Raw genomic sequence first — 17,634 nt, forward strand, 5'->3', positions numbered from 1 at the left:
CTTCTCCTCCTCCCCGGAGTGGCGTGCTGCGGCTCGCTCCTCCTTGCCCCCCTCCTGCCTGCAAGGCTGATCCAACTGACCAGCGCCCGGGGGAGGAGGGGGAACGTAGCCCGCTGGGGAAAGAGGTGGGGGACAGGCCTCCTCCCCCCCAGACTCGGAGCTGCGTGCTGCGGCTCCCCCCGGCAAGACGTACGTAGCACACTGGGGAAAGTGGCGGGGCAGGAGCCAGGCTGCCGGCAGAGGCTACCACGGAGCCGCAGAATCAAGCTCTGACCCCACAGGAGAGTGCGCCAGGGGGGCGGAGGAGAGCGCGCCGGGACCTCTTTCGACCATGGGCCTGGCGCCATTATCAATCCGGTATTGGCGCTGATCCCTCTCGCGGCGCTTCCTGCCTCCTCCTTGGCCCAGCCAGCCTGAGTGTCTAATTCCCGCCACCAGCCTTCTCCAGGGGAGCTCATTAACGCTGGAGTGAGCAGAGCAAGGGCTCACATGTTCACAGGGGCTATCGGGCCTTATTTTCCCTCTGAACGGCAACATCTCCCCGGGAGGGCGGGGGGCACTTTAAAAGGGGCGGCGATAGGGCTGTTACTGAACTTGAGGGAGCTCCTTAGGAAGTGGGGACTTGTTGCTACAGCTCTGTGCAGAACTTGACATAGTGGCCCTGGAACGCTTTTTACAGTGGGGGTGCTGAAAGCCCAACTTTTTTACTTTTCACTCCCCTTATCTCTGTCCGTGTCCCCTCTCCCCAGAGCTGGGACCAGGACTGGGCTGTGGCTCCGGGAGGGGTGGGGGGGCTGAGGCTGGGACCACAGCTGGGACTGGGAGCAGAGCCCCAGGTATGGGGCCAGTGGCTGGGACCCCATGCAAAACCTGGGGGTGCTGCATCACGCCCTGCATCCCTAGTTCCCACGCCTATGGGCCAGGGTGGTGCAGTGTAGGGGAAGAGATGGAGCGAGAGCAGTTTAGAATGTAAGCTGGGGGATGCACTGGGGTGGGGCATGTTTAAGGGGGGGATGGTTTAGGGGGAGCATTGGGGCGGAGGTTGAGCAGTTTGTGGGGAGTGGGTAATTGGTGCCATGCCCCTCCACAGGGCTGGTGACCTCCTGCGCTGTGGGGGGATTGACACCCCAAGCCCCCTTCCCCAGAGATGCAGCAGGACCACACATCACTGCATGATTAAACAGCTGGTTTATTGAGCGATGGACGGCTGTATGGGGCAGGGAGCCTGCTGCGGGGTGCCTTACAGCGGAGCTGTCCCCCTCAATCCTGGGGGATCGCCTTGGGCTCCAGGTATGGACAGGGCCTATGAGGCACCCCCACCGGTCTCTTCACTGAAGCATTGCATGAAGGCGTCCCAGCGGGAGTTCAGCCAGCCATGCAAGTCCTCAGCATAGGGGCTGAGCTTCCGGTGCAGGTCCCTGGTGTAGGCTGCCAGACTGCGCTCGAACTCCTGCAGCCCCAGCTCCTGGGCATAGGAGCCCAGCTGCTCCTGCAGCTCCACCCGAGACGGGACGTTGCTGTACGCCTGGCTACCAAGCAGGGTCTTGCTGTAGTGCTCCACCATCTCCAGCGGCCCCTCGGTGTAGGACACCAGGACATCACGCAGCTGGTTCATGTAGGGCTGCACCTTCCTCTCCAGTTCCCACAGCATTGTCACACTTTCTTCCACCGGCCTGCTCAGGTTCCTCAGCTGCTCCTGGGCCTTGGGGGGCACCTTACGGTTTAGGTCATCAAAGAAGTTATTAATTTTCCTATAGAGTCTCCACTCCCTGCAAAGAAAGGGAAGCAGCTTAGAGTGACTCACCCTCTGGGCTGCTGGCTCTGTCTGACCCCAAGGCAGAAGGATTGGCTGGATTGGGAGGTGTCTGGGACGGGAATGTGATCCCAGGGCAGGAGGACTGGCTGGCTCATGGGGGTTGGGAATGTGATATGGGTCCTCCCCACCCCCAGTGTTGCTGGCTTTGATCTGGCCCCAGCCCCCAGGTCCCAGCGGCATCGCGCCCTGCCATGCCAAATAATGGACACAATTCTGCACCCGTTGCTGAATTGCCAGCGTCCCTGGGGTTGGCCAGGCCAATCCCTGCTGAGCTCGGGGGGCTTGCTGGGCCCAGAAGCAGAGGTGTGGGTCCTGCAGTCAGGGGTGACTCTAACCCCTCTACTCTGGGTCCCTGGCATGGATGGGGGGCTCCCAAACCCTGCCTCCAAGTCAGGGCAGGCGCCTCACTCGATCTCCTGGCCCAGCTCAGATTTCTGGATCAGCTCCACGGTCATTCTGGTAAGTTGCTCCAAGTTACGTTCGATGGCGTCTGCAACCTGGTCCAGCCTTGGCGTGGGTTCCTTGCCGAGGGGAGAGGCCTTGGAGCCTGGGAAAGGAAAGGGATCCCCAGTGAGACAGTGTCACTGCAGGCCCCAGGGCTGCCCTGGCCTGGAGAGACCCACTGAGCTACCGCTCCCTGGAAGGAGGGGCACATGGTAACTGCACTGGGATGCGGCTCAAGACTCCTGGGTTCCAACCAGCTCTGGGAGGGGAATGGAGTCTAGTGGTTACTGCAGAGGGGCTGGGAGCCCGGACTCCTGGCTTCTATCCCAGCTTTGCCACAGACTCCTGATAAGGCACTGGGACACTGGGATTGGCAGACTGGATCAGCCCCATGGTTTGTCAAGGCCAGTATCTAGAAGCTGGCACCCAGTGGTTCAGGGGAATGTGCAAGAACCCCTCAGTAGCAGATGTGGGTATTTTTCCTCCTCACCCTAATAGTTAGCACTGGGGCAGCCGGGTTTATGCGCCTCCCAGATCTCTAACTATGGTCATTCTGGATACTCCCGTTATCCATAGAAACGCCTCTGTGAATCCTGTGAAGATCTTGGCATCAGCAACTTCCTGTGACAGTCGTTCCACTGGTTCTGAATTCATCCCCTGCACTGCCATTGACTGTCCCCCGTCCTAAGGGTAGGAGCTGGGGGAACAGAGTATCCTGATCCCCTGCAGTCGATCACAGACCTGCTTATTGGAGATGAGTTCCCTGAGCACCCTTCACCCTGCTGAACACCTAGAGGATAATAGGCTTCTAAGGCAAATGTTCTCAAAGTGTGGTCCATGGACCACCAGTGGTCTGCAAGCTCCACTAATTAGGTGCCTGGACCCTGGAGAAGACACACATGTAAGGTGAGGGGGTGGCCTTGGGGAGAATGGGGGGTAGATGGGAGGGGGCAGTGGGGTCAGAAGAGGGGGTGTGAGGAATTTGGGACATGCAGGGCTGCAGCCACCAGAGAAAGAGGCGACTTTCCCCAGCTCCAGGTCTGCGGCTGCCGGGGAGAGACATCCATCTTTTCCAACCTCAGCTCGGGGGCTGGTGTGGTGGGGGAGAGACCCCCTCCTTCCCAGCCCCAGCTCGGGGGCTGCGTGGCTCCTGAGACCCCCCCCCACCCTTCCCAGCCCCAACTTGGGGGCTGCCACAGCAGGGCAGAGAGGGCACCTCTATCGCCTTAGAAAGGTAAGACTACGGATGTGAAAATATGAGTTGTGTTATTTTATCTGTAGAACAAAAAAAATTAAGTTTATTTTTATATAGCGCTTTTATCCAAAGCGCTTTACAATAGTTAGCTAACGGTACAAACGACATTTGAAAAGAGCATTAAGTGGTCCGCCGAGACCCTCAGCAATTTTCAAGTGGTCCGTGAAAAAAAAACGTTGCGAACCACTGTTCTAAGAAATAGCCAACAGAGATTTGTCAAGAAGAAATCATGCCCAGACAGTTCCTTCTTTGTCAGGGTTACTGGGCTAGTGGCCAGAGGGGAAGCTGTAGCTGTGATTATAGCTTGATTTTTTCATAAGGCTTTTGATACAGTCCCATGTAACATTCTCAGAAGCAAACCAGGGAAGTGTGGTCTAGAGGAAATTGCTATAAGGTGGGTGCAAAAGTGGCTGAAAGATCACCCTCAAAGGGTGGTTATCAATGAGGCACTTTTCAAACTGGAAGGGGTCCCATAAGGTCCCAGTGGGGTTCCAAAGGGTCCCAGTGGGGTCCCAAAGGGGTCTGTCCTGGGTTCAGTACTAGTCAATATTATCGTTAATGACTTGGAGAATGGAGTGGGTAATATGCTTAAACATTTGCAGATGACACCAAGCTGGGAGGGGTTGCAAGCACTTTGGAGGACAGGATTAGAATTCAAAACGACCTTGTTGATTTCTGTCCAATTCTCCAATTTATCATGATTAAATTCAATAAAGGCAAGTGCAAAGTACTTAATTTAGGAAGGAAAAGTGAAATGAACAACAACAAAATGGGGAATAACTGGCTAGGCAGTAGTACTACTGAAAAAGATCTGGGGGTTAGAGTGGATCACAAATTGAATATGAGCCAACAATGTGATGCAGCTGCAGAAAAGGTTTATATCATTCTGGGGTGTATTAATAGGAGTGTGCTATGTAAGACATAGGAGGTAACTGTCCACTCTATTTAGCACTGGTGAACTCTAGGTTTACTTGGAGTTGCCTCGGAACAGGGGGCTGCACTAGATGAACTCTTAAGGTGCCTTCCAGGTTCATTTCTCTGATTCATTCAGACTGACAGAAAGAGCAATTAAATATCCCTTTTTGTAGTGAGAACTGATACCAGAGAAGCCACTGCCCAAGGCACTCAGCAGACGGGCAAGGCCTGAGCAGAAGCTTAGCCGTGTGGGCCAAGGGGTTTCCCTAGTGACTGATTTCAAATGCAGGGGATGGGGCACTGGTTGGCAGCAGCTGTGTATGTCTGTGTGTATCAAAGGCACAAAGCTGGCAGACAGGGAGAGATGCTGTTGTGAGCATTGGCCTGGGAGGGAACAGAGCTAGGGCTCCTTGGAACACACAGCTGGTGGAGAGGCAAGCTTGGATTTCTGGAAAAGGAAACCACCTGCTGTTGTATGTTCCTGCTGTGTTCAGGGGAAAGGAATTCTGTGCCCGTTCTCTGTAAATCAACAGGATTGTACCAAAAACGAGACCTGACTCTTACCATCGATTTGGGGCCTTGCCAGAGAGATATTGTCTGCCTGTTGTAGAAGGGAACAATATGTTTATCACATCCCCTTTTATCTGTCTCCTTTTTAGACAACACGCCCAGTGTTTTCATCCTGTCCTCCTAGGGCATTTCCCCAGACCCTGACTCCCTCTCATTGCCCGTCTTTGAGCCCCCACCAATTCTCCAATATCCTTTTTACACCAGTGCAAAGTGTTTATACCGCGGGAGGTGTGTGTGTGTGTGTGGATTTTTCCGCTGCCCTGACAGTGTTCCAGTCAGCCAGCGTTCACACCCGTGAGGCACACCACAGTTCTGAGCTGGATGTGTCTTACACCGGATGCAAACTGTTTTACACACTAAAGGGTTAGACCAGTGCCAGAAACATCCAATGTAGACAAGTCCTGAGACTCCCCAGCCGGCGCTCTGCCTGACTGAATGGATCGGGACCCAGGAAACAGAGTGCCTCGCTGAATGCTTAGCAAAGCAGGGTGTTCCCAGAGCTGGGAAGGCTCAGTTGGCTACACTGTTTCTAATTCATGTTTCCTGCTCCCCCCAAATCCAAGCTGCATTCCCTCCCCCTCTCCCCCGCTCCTGTGACCGAGTCTCTATCAGGTACTTTAGTGGTTTCCACTTGGAAAGTCAAAGTTGATTCCTGTGGGAGAGGGTGCCCAAAAGACCTGGCTTCCAGGCAGAGGGATCCCCACACACACTGTCAGCCAGCGCCCAATGGGGCAGGCGTGGGGCTGCACCGAGACACACTCACCTAGCACGGCCAGGAACAGGACAGCAGTGAGAAGCTTCATGCTGGGAGTTTCCCGGAGAACCTGGCAGGATGGAGGAAAGAGACAAGTTAGAGACAAGGGGGAGTGGATGGGGTAACAGCCCTGTCACCCCTGCCTCCTCCTGTCACTCATTAACCTCAGCACCATCCCCACATGACCTGGCCTTGAGCTCTGTCTACAGTCCAGGGCGGGGTAGGGCTTTGGGCTCCCAGCCCCCGAAATGAAACTGCCCGGGCTGGTGCTGCCCAGAAAGCCCTGATCTGAGACTAAAAGAACAGGAGGACTTGTGGCACCCTAGAGACTAACAAATTTATCTGAGCATAAGCTTTGGTGGGCTGAGACTGTTTCTCTCCATCCCCACAGCTAAAGCTCATCATCTCACAGTTCAACTACTGCTGCAGCCTTCTCTCTGGCCTGACAAATGCAGTCTGGCCCCACTCATACCCATGTTCTTTTGGCCAAAACAATGGGCTATCTCTCCGCTCTGGCTGGCTCCTCTTCTCTATGGTAGTGTTACACCTCTGACCCAAGCAGCTAATCCAAGTTCGGGGCCCTGGCGATGTCCCAGCTGGCAGTACAAATTCATGATGGAGTCCGATATTGTCTTGAATGCAGCCTTGTTTATTCACCGAGTGTACAAAGTCCTGCTTCTGCAAACTAGCACTAGCAGGAGGAATGAAAACCCCAAACAATACTCAGAGCTTGTCTGCACTTCAAGCACTGCAGCTGCACCGCTGAAGCGTGTAGTGAAGACACTATGTATGTGGGCGGTAGCGCTTCTCCCACCTGTGTAGGTACTCCACCTCCCCGAGAGGCGGTAGCTATGTCCACAGGAGAAGCCCTCCCATCGACATAACGCTGTCTACAGGGGGAGTTCGGTCAGTATAACTGCTTCGTTCGGCTTTTCCACACCCCTGAGTGATGTAATTAGACTAACGTAAGTTCAGCATGTAGACCAGGGCTCGGCCAAAGGCCCTTTCCCCATCCAGTTTAAAACTCTCTAAGGGGTTCACAGCGCCTTGGTTTTAGGTGTGGGGGCTGGTAATTAATGTACCCTAACAGTTATATTAATTGAAGGTGAGTTCACACCCAGTTTCAGAGGTCTGTGACCCGTGCAGTCCCCAGTTTCTCTCAGCATAACAATATCAAGCATAAGCTATTTATTTTCACTTTCACGGCCTTCCACGTCCTAGCTTCACCCTACCTGTCAGTATCAGAACATCAGTCCCCACCTCCATGGGCCTGTGCTGTCCACTTCCATCACCCGCCTGTCCTAATTCTAAGCACGTCCCTGGTGCTTTCTGCCATGGGCCCCTCCCATGGGGGAGGCGTGCCCTATAAACACAAAGCAAGTCTCAACCTCATTCTCCACCTTCACATCCCTCCTCAGCACCTTCCCGATGAGGCCTACAAATGACACCGGCCAGGCCCAGACCGCAGCCTGTCATGTTGACCCCTATTGTCTCATTGTCTCCTTGTCCGGCTGTTTCCATTCGCTGTCCCTTGTCATGTACTGTAAACTCTGCAGGGCAGGGACTGTCCTCCTGTGCTATGTTTGTACAGCGCTAGCCCACGGGGTCCCAGTGCTACCGTAATACACCTAATGTACAGCGCTAGCACACGGGGTCCCGGTGCATGAGGAAGCTCCTTGGTGCTACCATAATTCACCTATTAAAAATAATAATAAGAGACAGTCAAACACTGTCGCTTGTATCAGCTGAATTCATTGCCCCCTCAGGGCTTCCTTGTGTCTTTCCATTCCTCCCCCCCATGCCTCTAAGTGCCACCCTTGCAGCCCCCTCTATTTCAGAGTCACCCCGTATCTCTACCCATTCCCTGCCTGGCAGGGCTTCTGTGAGACCTCCATTCTCCCCTCGTCCCAAGCCAGGGTCCCGCATTCTCCCCCAAGTGCAAGGGCTGTGTGCGTGCCACCCTTCCTGCTCTCCACCATCATCATTTGTCTGGAAAATAATTCATCCAAGTGTCACCATGTTCCATGCTATTGGGATGCTGGGCCCTGGGCGGGGGGTTTTGTTATGCTGGAAGGAGTTAATGGTACCACCAACCAGCTGTTCAATCTACAGCCAGTTGCAGAGGCTTAAGCCTTGGCTTTGCTATTCAGATGTCAGGAGCTTCATGTCTTCCCCGTTTCTCCCCCATGCCGCCCCCCCCCCGCCCACGCTTTTCACTTTTCCAATTTTCCATCCATGCCTAGAAATGCCCAGAAATTTTGGAAGTGATTGGGTGCAATGTTCAAAAGTGACCCTGTAACAGACAGACATGGAAATACCACCAAGTCACGCATCAGGTCTTCGCAAGCTCGGCCAATGAGTAAAAGGTGAGAAGGTGACCGTCGCTAGCTCTCTATTGCCCCTCTTGCAGCCCCTTTTCACTGGCTCAGGGACCGTTCTGTGTCTGCACTGGAATGCCTGCCACATGGCTGGGGTTCCTGCACTACCAGTAACACAGAACTATAAGGATAATAACACCAGGCAAACACTAACGCAATGCACATGCCACTGGCGGCCTCACTGCAGGCCCCTCTCCCTCCCGCTCTGATCGGGTCTCATGATCGCTCCTCACTATGAATCATCCTTGCTGACTTGTTTACTGGGACCGCCGAGCTCAGCTCCGGGGTTCTCCCAAATTGCCTCCAGCTTGGAACCCAGGGCAGAAATCCGTCGCTGCTGCCGGAGCTGGGCTCAGGCCCCCACAAGTGTCTGGACTTTGGAACTGGGACCTCAGAAAATGTGGTATAGAGGCAGTGGGTTGGGCACCAGCCTCAGAGCCAGGAGACCTATTACCCGGCTTTGCCACTTACCTGCTAGTCCTTTCCCCTTCCTGGGCCTCAGTTTCGCCTCCCCATATTGGGATTTTAAACTCTTTTAGGCAGGGCCAGGGACCTTCGGTGTGTCTACGCTGCAGCTGGGAGGGTGCTTCCCAGCATGGGTAGCCAGACACCTGCTAGCTGTGCTCAAGCTAACGCACTAGCAGCACAAGCAGCGGCTCAGGCTAGTACTTGGGTAGCTAGCCCAAGCCACTGTCTGTGCCACAGAGCCCACAAGGCTATTTTTGGTGCACTAGTTCCAGCAGACCTAGAGCTTGTCTGTCTACTTGTACTGGGAAGCACCCTCCGTCCCAGCTGCAGTGTAGAGTTACCCTGTGTGGCTTTGCAGAACCTGGCACAAGATGCTGGGAGTCAGGGCTCCTAGCTCTGGGAAGGGCATGGGGGCTAGTGGGTTAGAAGGCTGGTGACTGGCAGTCAGGACTCCTGGGTTCTGGGAGGGGCGTGGGGTCTAGTGGGTTAGAGTAGGGATAGGGACCGGAGACAGGACTCCTGGGTTCTGCCTCTGGCTCTGGGAGGGAGCAGGGGAGACTTGGGAATCTGGCTGCTGTGTGACTGAGTGAGACACATCTCCTGTCTGCCACTTGACAGACTCACCCTTTTAAAATGGGGGTGGTGATGCCAACTGGTGCCCCCCCCCCAAGATCTGTGAGTGAAACATGCTACAAAACAAGTATCAGGGGCTAGCCGTGTTAGTCTGTATCTACAAAAACAACAAGGAGTCTAGTGGCACCTTAAAGACTAACAGATTTATTTGGGCATAAGCCTTCGTGGGTAAAAACCTCACTTCTTCAGATGCATAGAGTGAAAGTTACAGATATAATGCCTGCATCTGTAACTTTCACTCTATGCTACAAAACACATTCTCTGGTTTATTGTCTTCTCTCCTCTCCACTTGGGCACAGGGAATCCATGTTGCCAGGGAAGGGGGGTTGTTGACACTAGCAGAGGATTTGCAGTCATGTGGGGAAACCTAAGGGGGATGGGGAATGCGGGAAGGAGATGAGGCTGCAGCTGGATGAGGAATGCAGTTTAACAAGGGGGTCTGGAAAGGGGTGAGGAGTTCAAGTGAAAGAGCTGGAAATCCTGGCTCCACATCACAGAGGAATGTGCAGAGGTTGGAGCTCAGTGATCTATGATCACAAGCAGAGTCCTCTGCTGACACGACAGCGCTGGGGCTCCGCGCAGAGGTCAACTGGCAGCAGATAAGGCCCAGGCCACAGGGCGGTACTGACAGCAAACTGCAGCCTCAGGGACCTTCCCTCCCACTTTGCAGCTGGAGATATTTACTGGCCTGTCGTTTTCTTCCCAGCAAACCGGGAGGGTGCCACGTTGGGGCATCCAGCGATAGAGCCTGATTTCAGACCGCCTGACACTGCATGGAATAATCCCTCGTGGAAAGGAAGAGGCAAGTTCAACTGTGTTATTCCAGGCTCCTGCACAAACCTCTAACCCAGAAACCAACAGCATTTAATATAGAATCAGCCTTTGTTATGCAAATAAGCTTCTATTACATAATTACAGCCCCAAGGCAGTCCCCGCCAGGTGGGTCTGGAAACCAATTTTCTGTTTATCTGTTTGGAAAAACAAACCCTCAAGTCATTTTGCCAATGTCACTGCGCACCATGATGGCATCACCCTGAACCTGGCACGCACTGCTACGCAGGGTTACTCTGGGTCAGCGTTTGAATGGGAGACGCACTCAGGGAGTGGGTCGCTGTTCCCGGGCAGTCAGTGTTGGTTCGGATGCTCCAGCGAGGTGGCTCCGGAGGGGGTGCTCTCCTGTCTCAGTCAGTGCTGACCCCAGTGTGGCAGTAGGGGGTGGAGGGAAGGGCACTCTCTGTCACAGTGCAGGGCAATTGCAAGTGGATGTCCTGGCCGTTGCCATTCTGAATGGAGACCCACCTCGCTCCCCTCTGAGCAGGAGATTCCCAGGGTGCACAGCTCCCTGCCTTCACCCCATTCCCCCACAAAGCCACACCTGCTTGCTTTCCCTTCAGAGCTGGGTAGCACAGGGATTCCTACAGTGCTACCCAGCTCTTTGTAAGCAGCCAACATTCAGCTTAAGGTAAAAGCATTACCGAAAAAATCCAAAGAGCCTACACGCATGCTAATGAGCTGAGCAGGACCCCCACCCTACGAGGGCCTCTGGCAGGAGCAGTGCGTGTGGCTACCGGCTCAGAAAGCTCCCAGTCTTATGGGGCCTCAGGCGGCCCAGTCCTTCCAACCTTTCCCAAAGCACTGGGGCCCCCCACGTGGAGCAGGGTCCCCTCTATCTGCTGGACCACGAAGACGCATTGGGGGGAGGAGCAGATCTCCCAAACAGCAGCAGCCCCACAGTCTGGCTTCTCTTGAGATTTCATAAGTCACCCCCCTCACAGCCAGCATGAAGTCTCAGTGCTCCCGCAATCCAGCATGAGGTCTCAGCGTCCCCCCCAATCCAGCATGAAGTCTCAGCGTCCCCCCCAATCCAGCATGAAGTCTCAGTGCCCCCGCAATCCCGCATGAGGTTTCAGCGTCCCCCCCAATCCAGCATGAAGTCTCAGCAGCCCCCCCCCCAGGTCTTGGCACCGCCCCCATACACACACACACACACACAGCAAGAGGTCTCAGCATGCCCCCACCACATGATAGAAGGTCTCAGCATCCCCACCCCCCGCATACACACAAATACAGGGCACAAGGTCTCTGCCCACACACCCCAGCACGAGGTCTTGGCACCCCACCCACACCGCCTCAGCCCCAGATCTCAGCGCCCCGCCCCCCCAAGTCTCAGCCCCCACCCCCCGCCCCAGCCTGTGACACTTGGACACTTTGTATTCTCCTTTGCAAACAGGACAAAAATGCTGATGGGGGCTAGTGTCCCCGGTGTCTGTCCCTGAGAGTGGGGGCCCTCTCTCCTCTCCCTCCTGCACCGCTCCCTGTGGGGGGGTCCGCTCGCCGGGTACATAGGAGTCCTAGACCCGGTGGGGTGGGGCAGACTGCGCAGGGCGAGGGGAAGAGATGTGTCTGTCTGTCTCCCTCCTCCTCCCCGGCAAGCAGAGGGTTAACACTTTCTCCGAAGGGGAAGCTGTCCGGCCCCATGCGAGGGGGGTGGGGGGGAGTAACCTTCGCCCCCTCCAGCTGAATTGGCGAGTTTGCGCCGGCTCTGTCCTCCCCTCCCCTCTCCCCCCCCCCGCCCCGTGGGTATTTAAGGCAGCGAGTGGGGCTGGTGGCACTTTAGAGCCCGGGACTAGGAGCCCAGCAGAGGTGAGGGCAGGGGGCAATGGAGATACACCCTAAGGAGTAACGGGGGGTGCAGGCCAGAGGAGAAGGGTGAGGGGCAGTGGTAGTGGTGGGAGGGGCTGCGGATTGGAGCCATGAGGAGGCTGGTGAGGGGCAGGCTTTGGGGCCGGTGGGGTGCAGCCCAGAGGAGAAGGGTGAGGGGCAGTGGTAGCAGTGGGAGGGCCTGGGGGTTGCAGCCTCGAGGAGGCTGGAAAGGTACAAGCTTTGGGGCAGGCAGGGTGCAGCCCAGAGGAGTGGGAGGATGGATGGGGGGCAGACCAGAGGTGAGGGCTGAGGGGCAGGATTAGGGGTAGAGTGGATGCAGCCCAGAGGGGTAAGGGCTTTCCCAGGGACAGGGGTGGTTGGCCTAGCAGATGGACCTGGCTTCCCACATGCTGTGCACCCTAGCTTGTATCCCCTGTGGGGGACCGATGGGGGGTGTTAGGTCCCACCCTCCCTGCCCTCATTCACCCCAGCCCCTTCCTTCTCTCCCTGCAGGCAAAGCTGCAGCCATGAAGGTTTGGATTGTGCTGCTCGGGGCAACCCTGCTGGCAGGTAAATGGCTCGTTCAGTTCATCTCCCCCCACCAGGGCAGGGTTGGAAACTCCCCTTGGGATGTCGATCAGGAGTAACCCCATTGGAGTCATGGGGACTGGTTCCCCTTTCACGCACCACGGTGTAAATCAGCAGTGTGACCCCAGTGGGTAGGGGTCCTGCCTGGGGACTGCTGGTGTCTATCCCCAGCTCTGGGAGGGGAGACTGGTGGGTTAGTGCTGGGAGCCAGGAATCCTGGGGTCTATCCCTAGCTCTGCTGCTGACTTGCCCATGACCCTGGGTGAGTCACTTAGGCTTTGTCTTCACTGTCAAAAGCAGGTGTGTTTTCCAATGGGAGAACCAACCCCTGTTAGCTGTTACTATCAACTGTTACCATCAGGCAGTAAAGGCCAAGCCAAGCCTGTAATTTTACCATGAGATCAACCAGCAGCAGGGTGCAGCGCTGACCTGCCTAGCTACCTCCTGGTAACCAATCCAGGTGCCTTGTCTCCAACAGGATCGTACAGCAGGCTGGCGATCCCTATTGTGTGTTAGTTATTGCACTGTAAAAACACCACCTCTTGCTGTGAGGACACAGCCCCAACCCTTCCATGGCTTGTGCCTCACACAGCTTGTCTGGTCTCGTTTGACTGGTAAACCCTTTCGGGGAGGGACTGTCTCCTACTGTGTTTTGTACAATGCCCGGCACGATGGGGGCCCCTGATCTCGGTGGGGGCCTGTGCAGCGCCCGGCACGACGGGGGCCCCCGATCTCGGTGGGGGCCTGTGCAGTGCCCGGCATGACGGGGCCCCCGATCTCGGTGGGGGTCTGTGCAGTGCCCGGCATGATGGGGGCCCTGATCTTGGTGGGGGTCTGTGCAGCGCCCGGCATGATGGGGGGCCCTGATCTCAGTCAGTCTGTGCAGGGCCAGCCAGGGATACGAGGCTGGGTTAGATGGACACTGGGTCTGACCCCCCCCATGTGGCTCCGGGGCCACAATGGCCTGGGTTACACAGGAGGTCAGACTCGACTCTTGACCTGCAAACTCTGCCCCTCCAGGCTGCCAGGCCAACCCGCTCGTCCAGGATGAGCCCAAGACTAAGTGGGAAGAGGCCGTGAGCGTCTTCTGGAACTACCTTTCCAAAGTGGGACATGCCGCGGACAACGTGACCGCCCAGATCAAGAGCTCCCAGCTCAGCAAGGAACTGGAGTGAGTGACCCTGCGGCTCAGCGTCTCTGGGTGAAGATGGGTGGGGCAAGGACACCAAGCAGCAGGGGCCTGTGTCCCCCTGGAGAGGATGATATCTCTGCTGGGGAAATGCCGGGCTTTGGCTAAGTGCCGGGTGCCAGGCTGTGCTGAGAAGCACCATGTTTGGCTGGTGCACACCACCCCTGTGGGTGTTGCTGCCGCTTTGCCGTAATGGTGGGTTGGGAGCATTCCTAAAGCAGCATATGGGGGGATGCCCAGCCAAGGGCCACAACATGGGGCACAGAGGGGGTGATGTGGGGATCCTTGGGGAGCCCTCAGTGCCCTGATGGAGAGCGGGGTTTGGATGGGTATCACCACAGCCCTGCATGGGCTCATCATAGATCCCATGGCCGGGGTGGGGGGGTGCAAGCCAAGACGCCCCGGCTCTGACTCCCCGGTCCCTCCCCAGCGGGCTGATCACCGACACCATGGCTGAAGTGGAGGTGTACAGAGAAGAGCTGCGGACCCGGTTCGGCCCCTACGCCCAGGAGGCCCAGCAGCGCCTGGGCAGCGAGGTGGAGGCGCTGACGGGGAAGCTGCGGGCCGACATGGAGGAGGCCAAGGGCCGGGTGGTGCAGTACACGGGCGACGTGCGCTTGATGTTCAACCAGAACCTGGAGGAGGTGCAGGCCCGAGTTGGCATGTACCTGCGCAAGCTGCGCAAGCGCCTGGGCAAAGACACCGAGGAGCTGCGCCGCAAGATGGCCGCCTATGCCGGTGAGGTGCAGGCCCACACTGACCAGCAGGTGAATGCTGTGCGCCAGGGCCTGCAGCCACTGATCGACAGCATCCGTGACAAGGGACAGCAGCGTCTGGAAGCCCTGAGCCAGGCCATGGGTGAGCAGAGCCAGAAGGTGCGCGAGAGCCTGGGCACCCGGGCCCAGGAGCTGCATGGGCACCTGCAGGGGAAGGTTGAGGAGGTGCAGAGCTCCCTAGACCAGGCTGCTGAGCAGGTCCGCCAGTGGTTTGCACCCTTCCTGCAGGATGTCCGTGCCCAGTTACAGGGCCTGGTGGAGAAGCTGCAAGGGAAACTCCAGCTGTAACAGCCCCTGCTCACCCCACACTGAGGCCCCTGACAGCCCAGAGCCCTGGCAATCCAGGGGCCTGCATTCCCAGGTCTCCCACAGTACAGCCCTGCCCACTAACACCAAGCTAGCCATGGAGGTCTGTGACTCCTGGAGCGAACAGGCAGGAGTCACTTCACCTACTAAGCCCGCTCCAGACCTCCCGCAGGGGCCCAGATCTTCATTGTCCCTGTGCACGAGCCCCAGTGTATAGACATTGCCACTCTGATCCTGCCTCACACTTGGGACTGGTGGAAATGATGCCCATGAATCTGGCCCTGAACTGCTTTTGTGCACGCCCTGGAAACATGAGGGGATAACCTCCGCCCATCCCATTCTCCCCTCTCTAACCACAGCTGAACGTGATGCCCCTCTCCGATCCCTGCTGTTAGATCTCCTGTGTTCACCAGTGCTTTCACCTGAAACTAAATAAATTCCTGCTTTGGGCACAAGGTACCAGGGGCCTTTTCTTCTTTATGACCTAAATTTATGAGACACACACATTCAGATCCCCAGCTGCTGTAAATCAGCCGTAGCTCCACTGAAGTCAATGGGGCCAGATCCTGGCCAACTGGCATTGTTCCATGGGCCACAGATACAAGAAGTCCTCCCATTGCTATCCCATATTGCACTGCTCCGTTCAGAATTGTCTGATCTGGCCCCCTTGCTGCCGTCCACTGTCTAGGCTGGCATATGGATGTGAGCACGGCAGCAGGAGTGTAGAGAGGTTATTTTTACCTCTGTATTTGGCACAGGTATGATCACTGCTGGAATACTGTGTGCAGTTTTGGGGCCCATAATGCAAGAAGGATACTGATAAACTGGGGAGGGTTCAGAGAAGAGCCATGAGAATGATTAAAGAATTAGCAAACCTGCCTTGTAGTGACAGACTCTTAGAGCTCAAGCTATTTAGCACAACAAACAGAAGGTTAAGGGGTGATTTGATCCTGGTCTGTACTAATGGGCTCCTCAGGTCTCACACACTCCAGTGGCTGGAAGTTGAAGCTAGATAACTTCAGACTGGAAATAAGGTGCAGATTTTTACTGCTGACAGTAATAAACCACTGGAACAATTTACCAAGGGTCGTGGTGGATTCTCCATCACTGGCAATTTTAAACCTAGATGTTTTTCTAACAGCTCTGCTCTGGGAATCACTGTGGGACAGGTCAGTGGCCTCTGCTATGCAAGGGGTCAGACTAGATGAACAGAATGGTCCCATCTGGCCTTAGAATCTATGGATCCGCTGTAAACCTGGTATTGGTTCAACTAATCTGATGTGTTCAGCAGATACTGGTGCCGCAGCAGGGTGTGGCCAAGCCCCCAGCCTACCCGCCAACACTCACTGCTGCTTTCCCCGAATCCCCCCTCCCACCAGTGTGCGGGATCCCAGCAGATGCTCCCAACCCCCCAGACACAGACACAGCCCTTCGCTTGGGGCTCTCTGGGTTCTGACTTGCCCCAGATGCTTATCTTCCCGCACCTTCAGTGGGAAATGCTGCTAACCAGCCCCACCCCGATCCCTCCCTAAACACCCACAACCAAGTCTGTTGGGTAAGGTCTCTCACCATTGGCTCTGGGGGAGTTACATCAGCAGGAAATTTGGCCCATTGTGTTTCAAAGGACTTCCCCAGCTCTGCTCCAGCACCACTGGAGAACACGCACCCCGTATCCCCATAGCAGCAGGTGTGTCTGCTCCATGGATGGTTTCTTTGGGGTGTCGGGTGGAAGTTAAAAAGGTTCCTTCTCCCTTCACCGTAATAGCAAACAAACAAGCTGTTTTTGTGAAGCCAGAGGCCCAGAGAATGAGCACATGTAAGTTATAAACCTCCCACGCTGTGCCCTGGAACACAGCTGTCTGTGGGCCTCTCACTCCAAGCTGTGACTGTTCAACACACATTTATATTGGCTTCATCACAACCACAACTTTTCTAAGCACCGGGGAAACTTCCTCTGGCAAAACAAAGTTCTGCTCCTGCCTCAGCATTTCAGCCCACACTTTCCAGGAGAGCAGTGGCCTTTATTAGCCTTGTTATTCCAGCTAAACTCATGTCATTTGGGATGCAAATGTGAGCTGGCAGGGTGCTGAGTGCCTTTGACAATCTGGCCCTGATTCAGGAATTCCTTTCTGCCTCCAATTCCAGCTGTACTGTTAAACAGCCCCACCCCCCACCCCACAGGCAGCTCAGCTCAGGGCAAGGGGACCCTGTATAAAGAGCCCCCCATGCCCCACCCCAGAGGCAGCTGAATTTTAGTGACAGAAGAGGGGACACTGGATAAACAACCCCCATGCCCTAGGCTTCATCTCAGTGCTGGGGGAGGGGGTCCCTGTGTAAACAGACCCTCTCATTTCTGGGCTCCACATGCAAGTTGGAGGTGAAATGTCTCTTGATTCTGGCGTGATCACCCAACCCCCTTCATAGGTTGTGCCAGGCAGCTGTGGCTCCATGCAGACAGCAGCCTGCTCAATGGAGCAGGGTACAACCCCACCCAGACCTTTCCTGCCCTCCGTGCCCTCCCTCGGGCATAATTTGCCATTGCCCTGCACCATCCACAGTCACTCACACCACTGGCAATTGCTGCTGGCCTTACCTGCTGGTGCTTTGCACTTACTGTGCCCTGGCAGAGAAGCCTGGACAGAAGTGACACCTTCAGAACAGGTTTCAGAGGGGTAGCCGTGTTAGTCTGTATCAGTAAACTCACAAGGACGCCTCGTTGGTTTTACCTTCAGGACAGGGGCTAGCTAGGCAGCATAGGTCTTAGTTTACACTAGTGAAAAGTGGATGCACTTCCTTTTTCTGGTGCGAGCAACTACACAGTTCGGCAGGGAGCTGGGCACAGGCTGTTTTATCTTCCCCTGTTCTCAGCAGCTGCAAAGCCACCTTGCAAACAGTGGCT

At 55.8% G+C, this 17,634-nt stretch overlaps 2 protein-coding genes across 3 annotated transcripts; one reads left to right on the forward strand and one right to left on the reverse strand.

Moving 5' to 3' along the window:
* Window positions 1-1,169: 1,169 nt before the first annotated feature.
* On the reverse strand, window positions 1,170-9,983 carry LOC128827092 (uncharacterized). 2 transcript variants are annotated; one of them, XM_054010819.1, is made up of 4 exons: window positions 9,918-9,983; window positions 5,764-5,824; window positions 2,225-2,363; window positions 1,170-1,769 (listed from the first exon to the last, which is right to left on the reverse strand). In XM_054010819.1, exons 1-4 carry the CDS (start codon window positions 9,966-9,968, stop codon window positions 1,304-1,306), a joined length of 717 nt encoding a protein of 238 aa, XP_053866794.1. In that variant the 5' UTR covers window positions 9,969-9,983; the 3' UTR covers window positions 1,170-1,303. The 2 variants fall into 2 exon arrangements, with proteins under 2 accessions (XP_053866794.1, XP_053866795.1); XM_054010820.1 differs by lacking the exon at window positions 9,918-9,983 and adding an exon at window positions 7,015-7,028.
* Window positions 9,984-11,851: 1,868 nt separating this feature from the next.
* On the forward strand, window positions 11,852-15,194 carry APOE (apolipoprotein E). Its single transcript, XM_054010817.1, has 4 exons — window positions 11,852-11,876; window positions 12,390-12,446; window positions 13,485-13,635; window positions 14,084-15,194. The coding sequence occupies exons 2-4, from the start codon at window positions 12,404-12,406 to the stop codon at window positions 14,715-14,717; spliced, it is 828 nt and encodes a 275-aa protein (XP_053866792.1). The 5' UTR covers window positions 11,852-11,876; window positions 12,390-12,403; the 3' UTR covers window positions 14,718-15,194.
* Window positions 15,195-17,634: the final 2,440 nt, after the last annotated feature.

This window comes from Malaclemys terrapin, chromosome 21 (genome assembly GCF_027887155.1).
Source record: "Malaclemys terrapin pileata isolate rMalTer1 chromosome 21, rMalTer1.hap1, whole genome shotgun sequence".
Lineage (NCBI taxonomy): Eukaryota > Metazoa > Chordata > Testudines > Emydidae > Malaclemys > Malaclemys terrapin.

What these genes read in the sequence shown, in the direction of transcription:
- LOC128827092 (XM_054010819.1), bottom strand. Translation starts at nt 9,968, where the DNA reads ATGCCCCAACGTGGCACCCTCCCGGTTTGCTGGGAAGAAAACGACAGG. An exon ending in CCTGTTCCTGGCCGTGCTAG is followed by an intron (nt 2,364 to 5,763) that starts GTGAGTGTGTCT and finishes TTCCTTTCCCAG; the next exon opens with GCTCCAAGGCCTCTCCCCTC. An exon ending in GAGCTGGGCCAGGAGATCGA is followed by an intron (nt 1,770 to 2,224) that starts GTGAGGCGCCTG and finishes CTTTCTTTGCAG; the next exon opens with GGAGTGGAGACTCTATAGGA.
- APOE (XM_054010817.1), top strand. Translation starts at nt 12,404, where the DNA reads ATGAAGGTTTGGATTGTGCTGCTCGGGGCAACCCTGCTGGCAG. An exon ending in CGGGGCAACCCTGCTGGCAG is followed by an intron (nt 12,447 to 13,484) that starts GTAAATGGCTCG and finishes CTGCCCCTCCAG; the next exon opens with GCTGCCAGGCCAACCCGCTC. An exon ending in CAGCTCAGCAAGGAACTGGA is followed by an intron (nt 13,636 to 14,083) that starts GTGAGTGACCCT and finishes GTCCCTCCCCAG; the next exon opens with CGGGCTGATCACCGACACCA.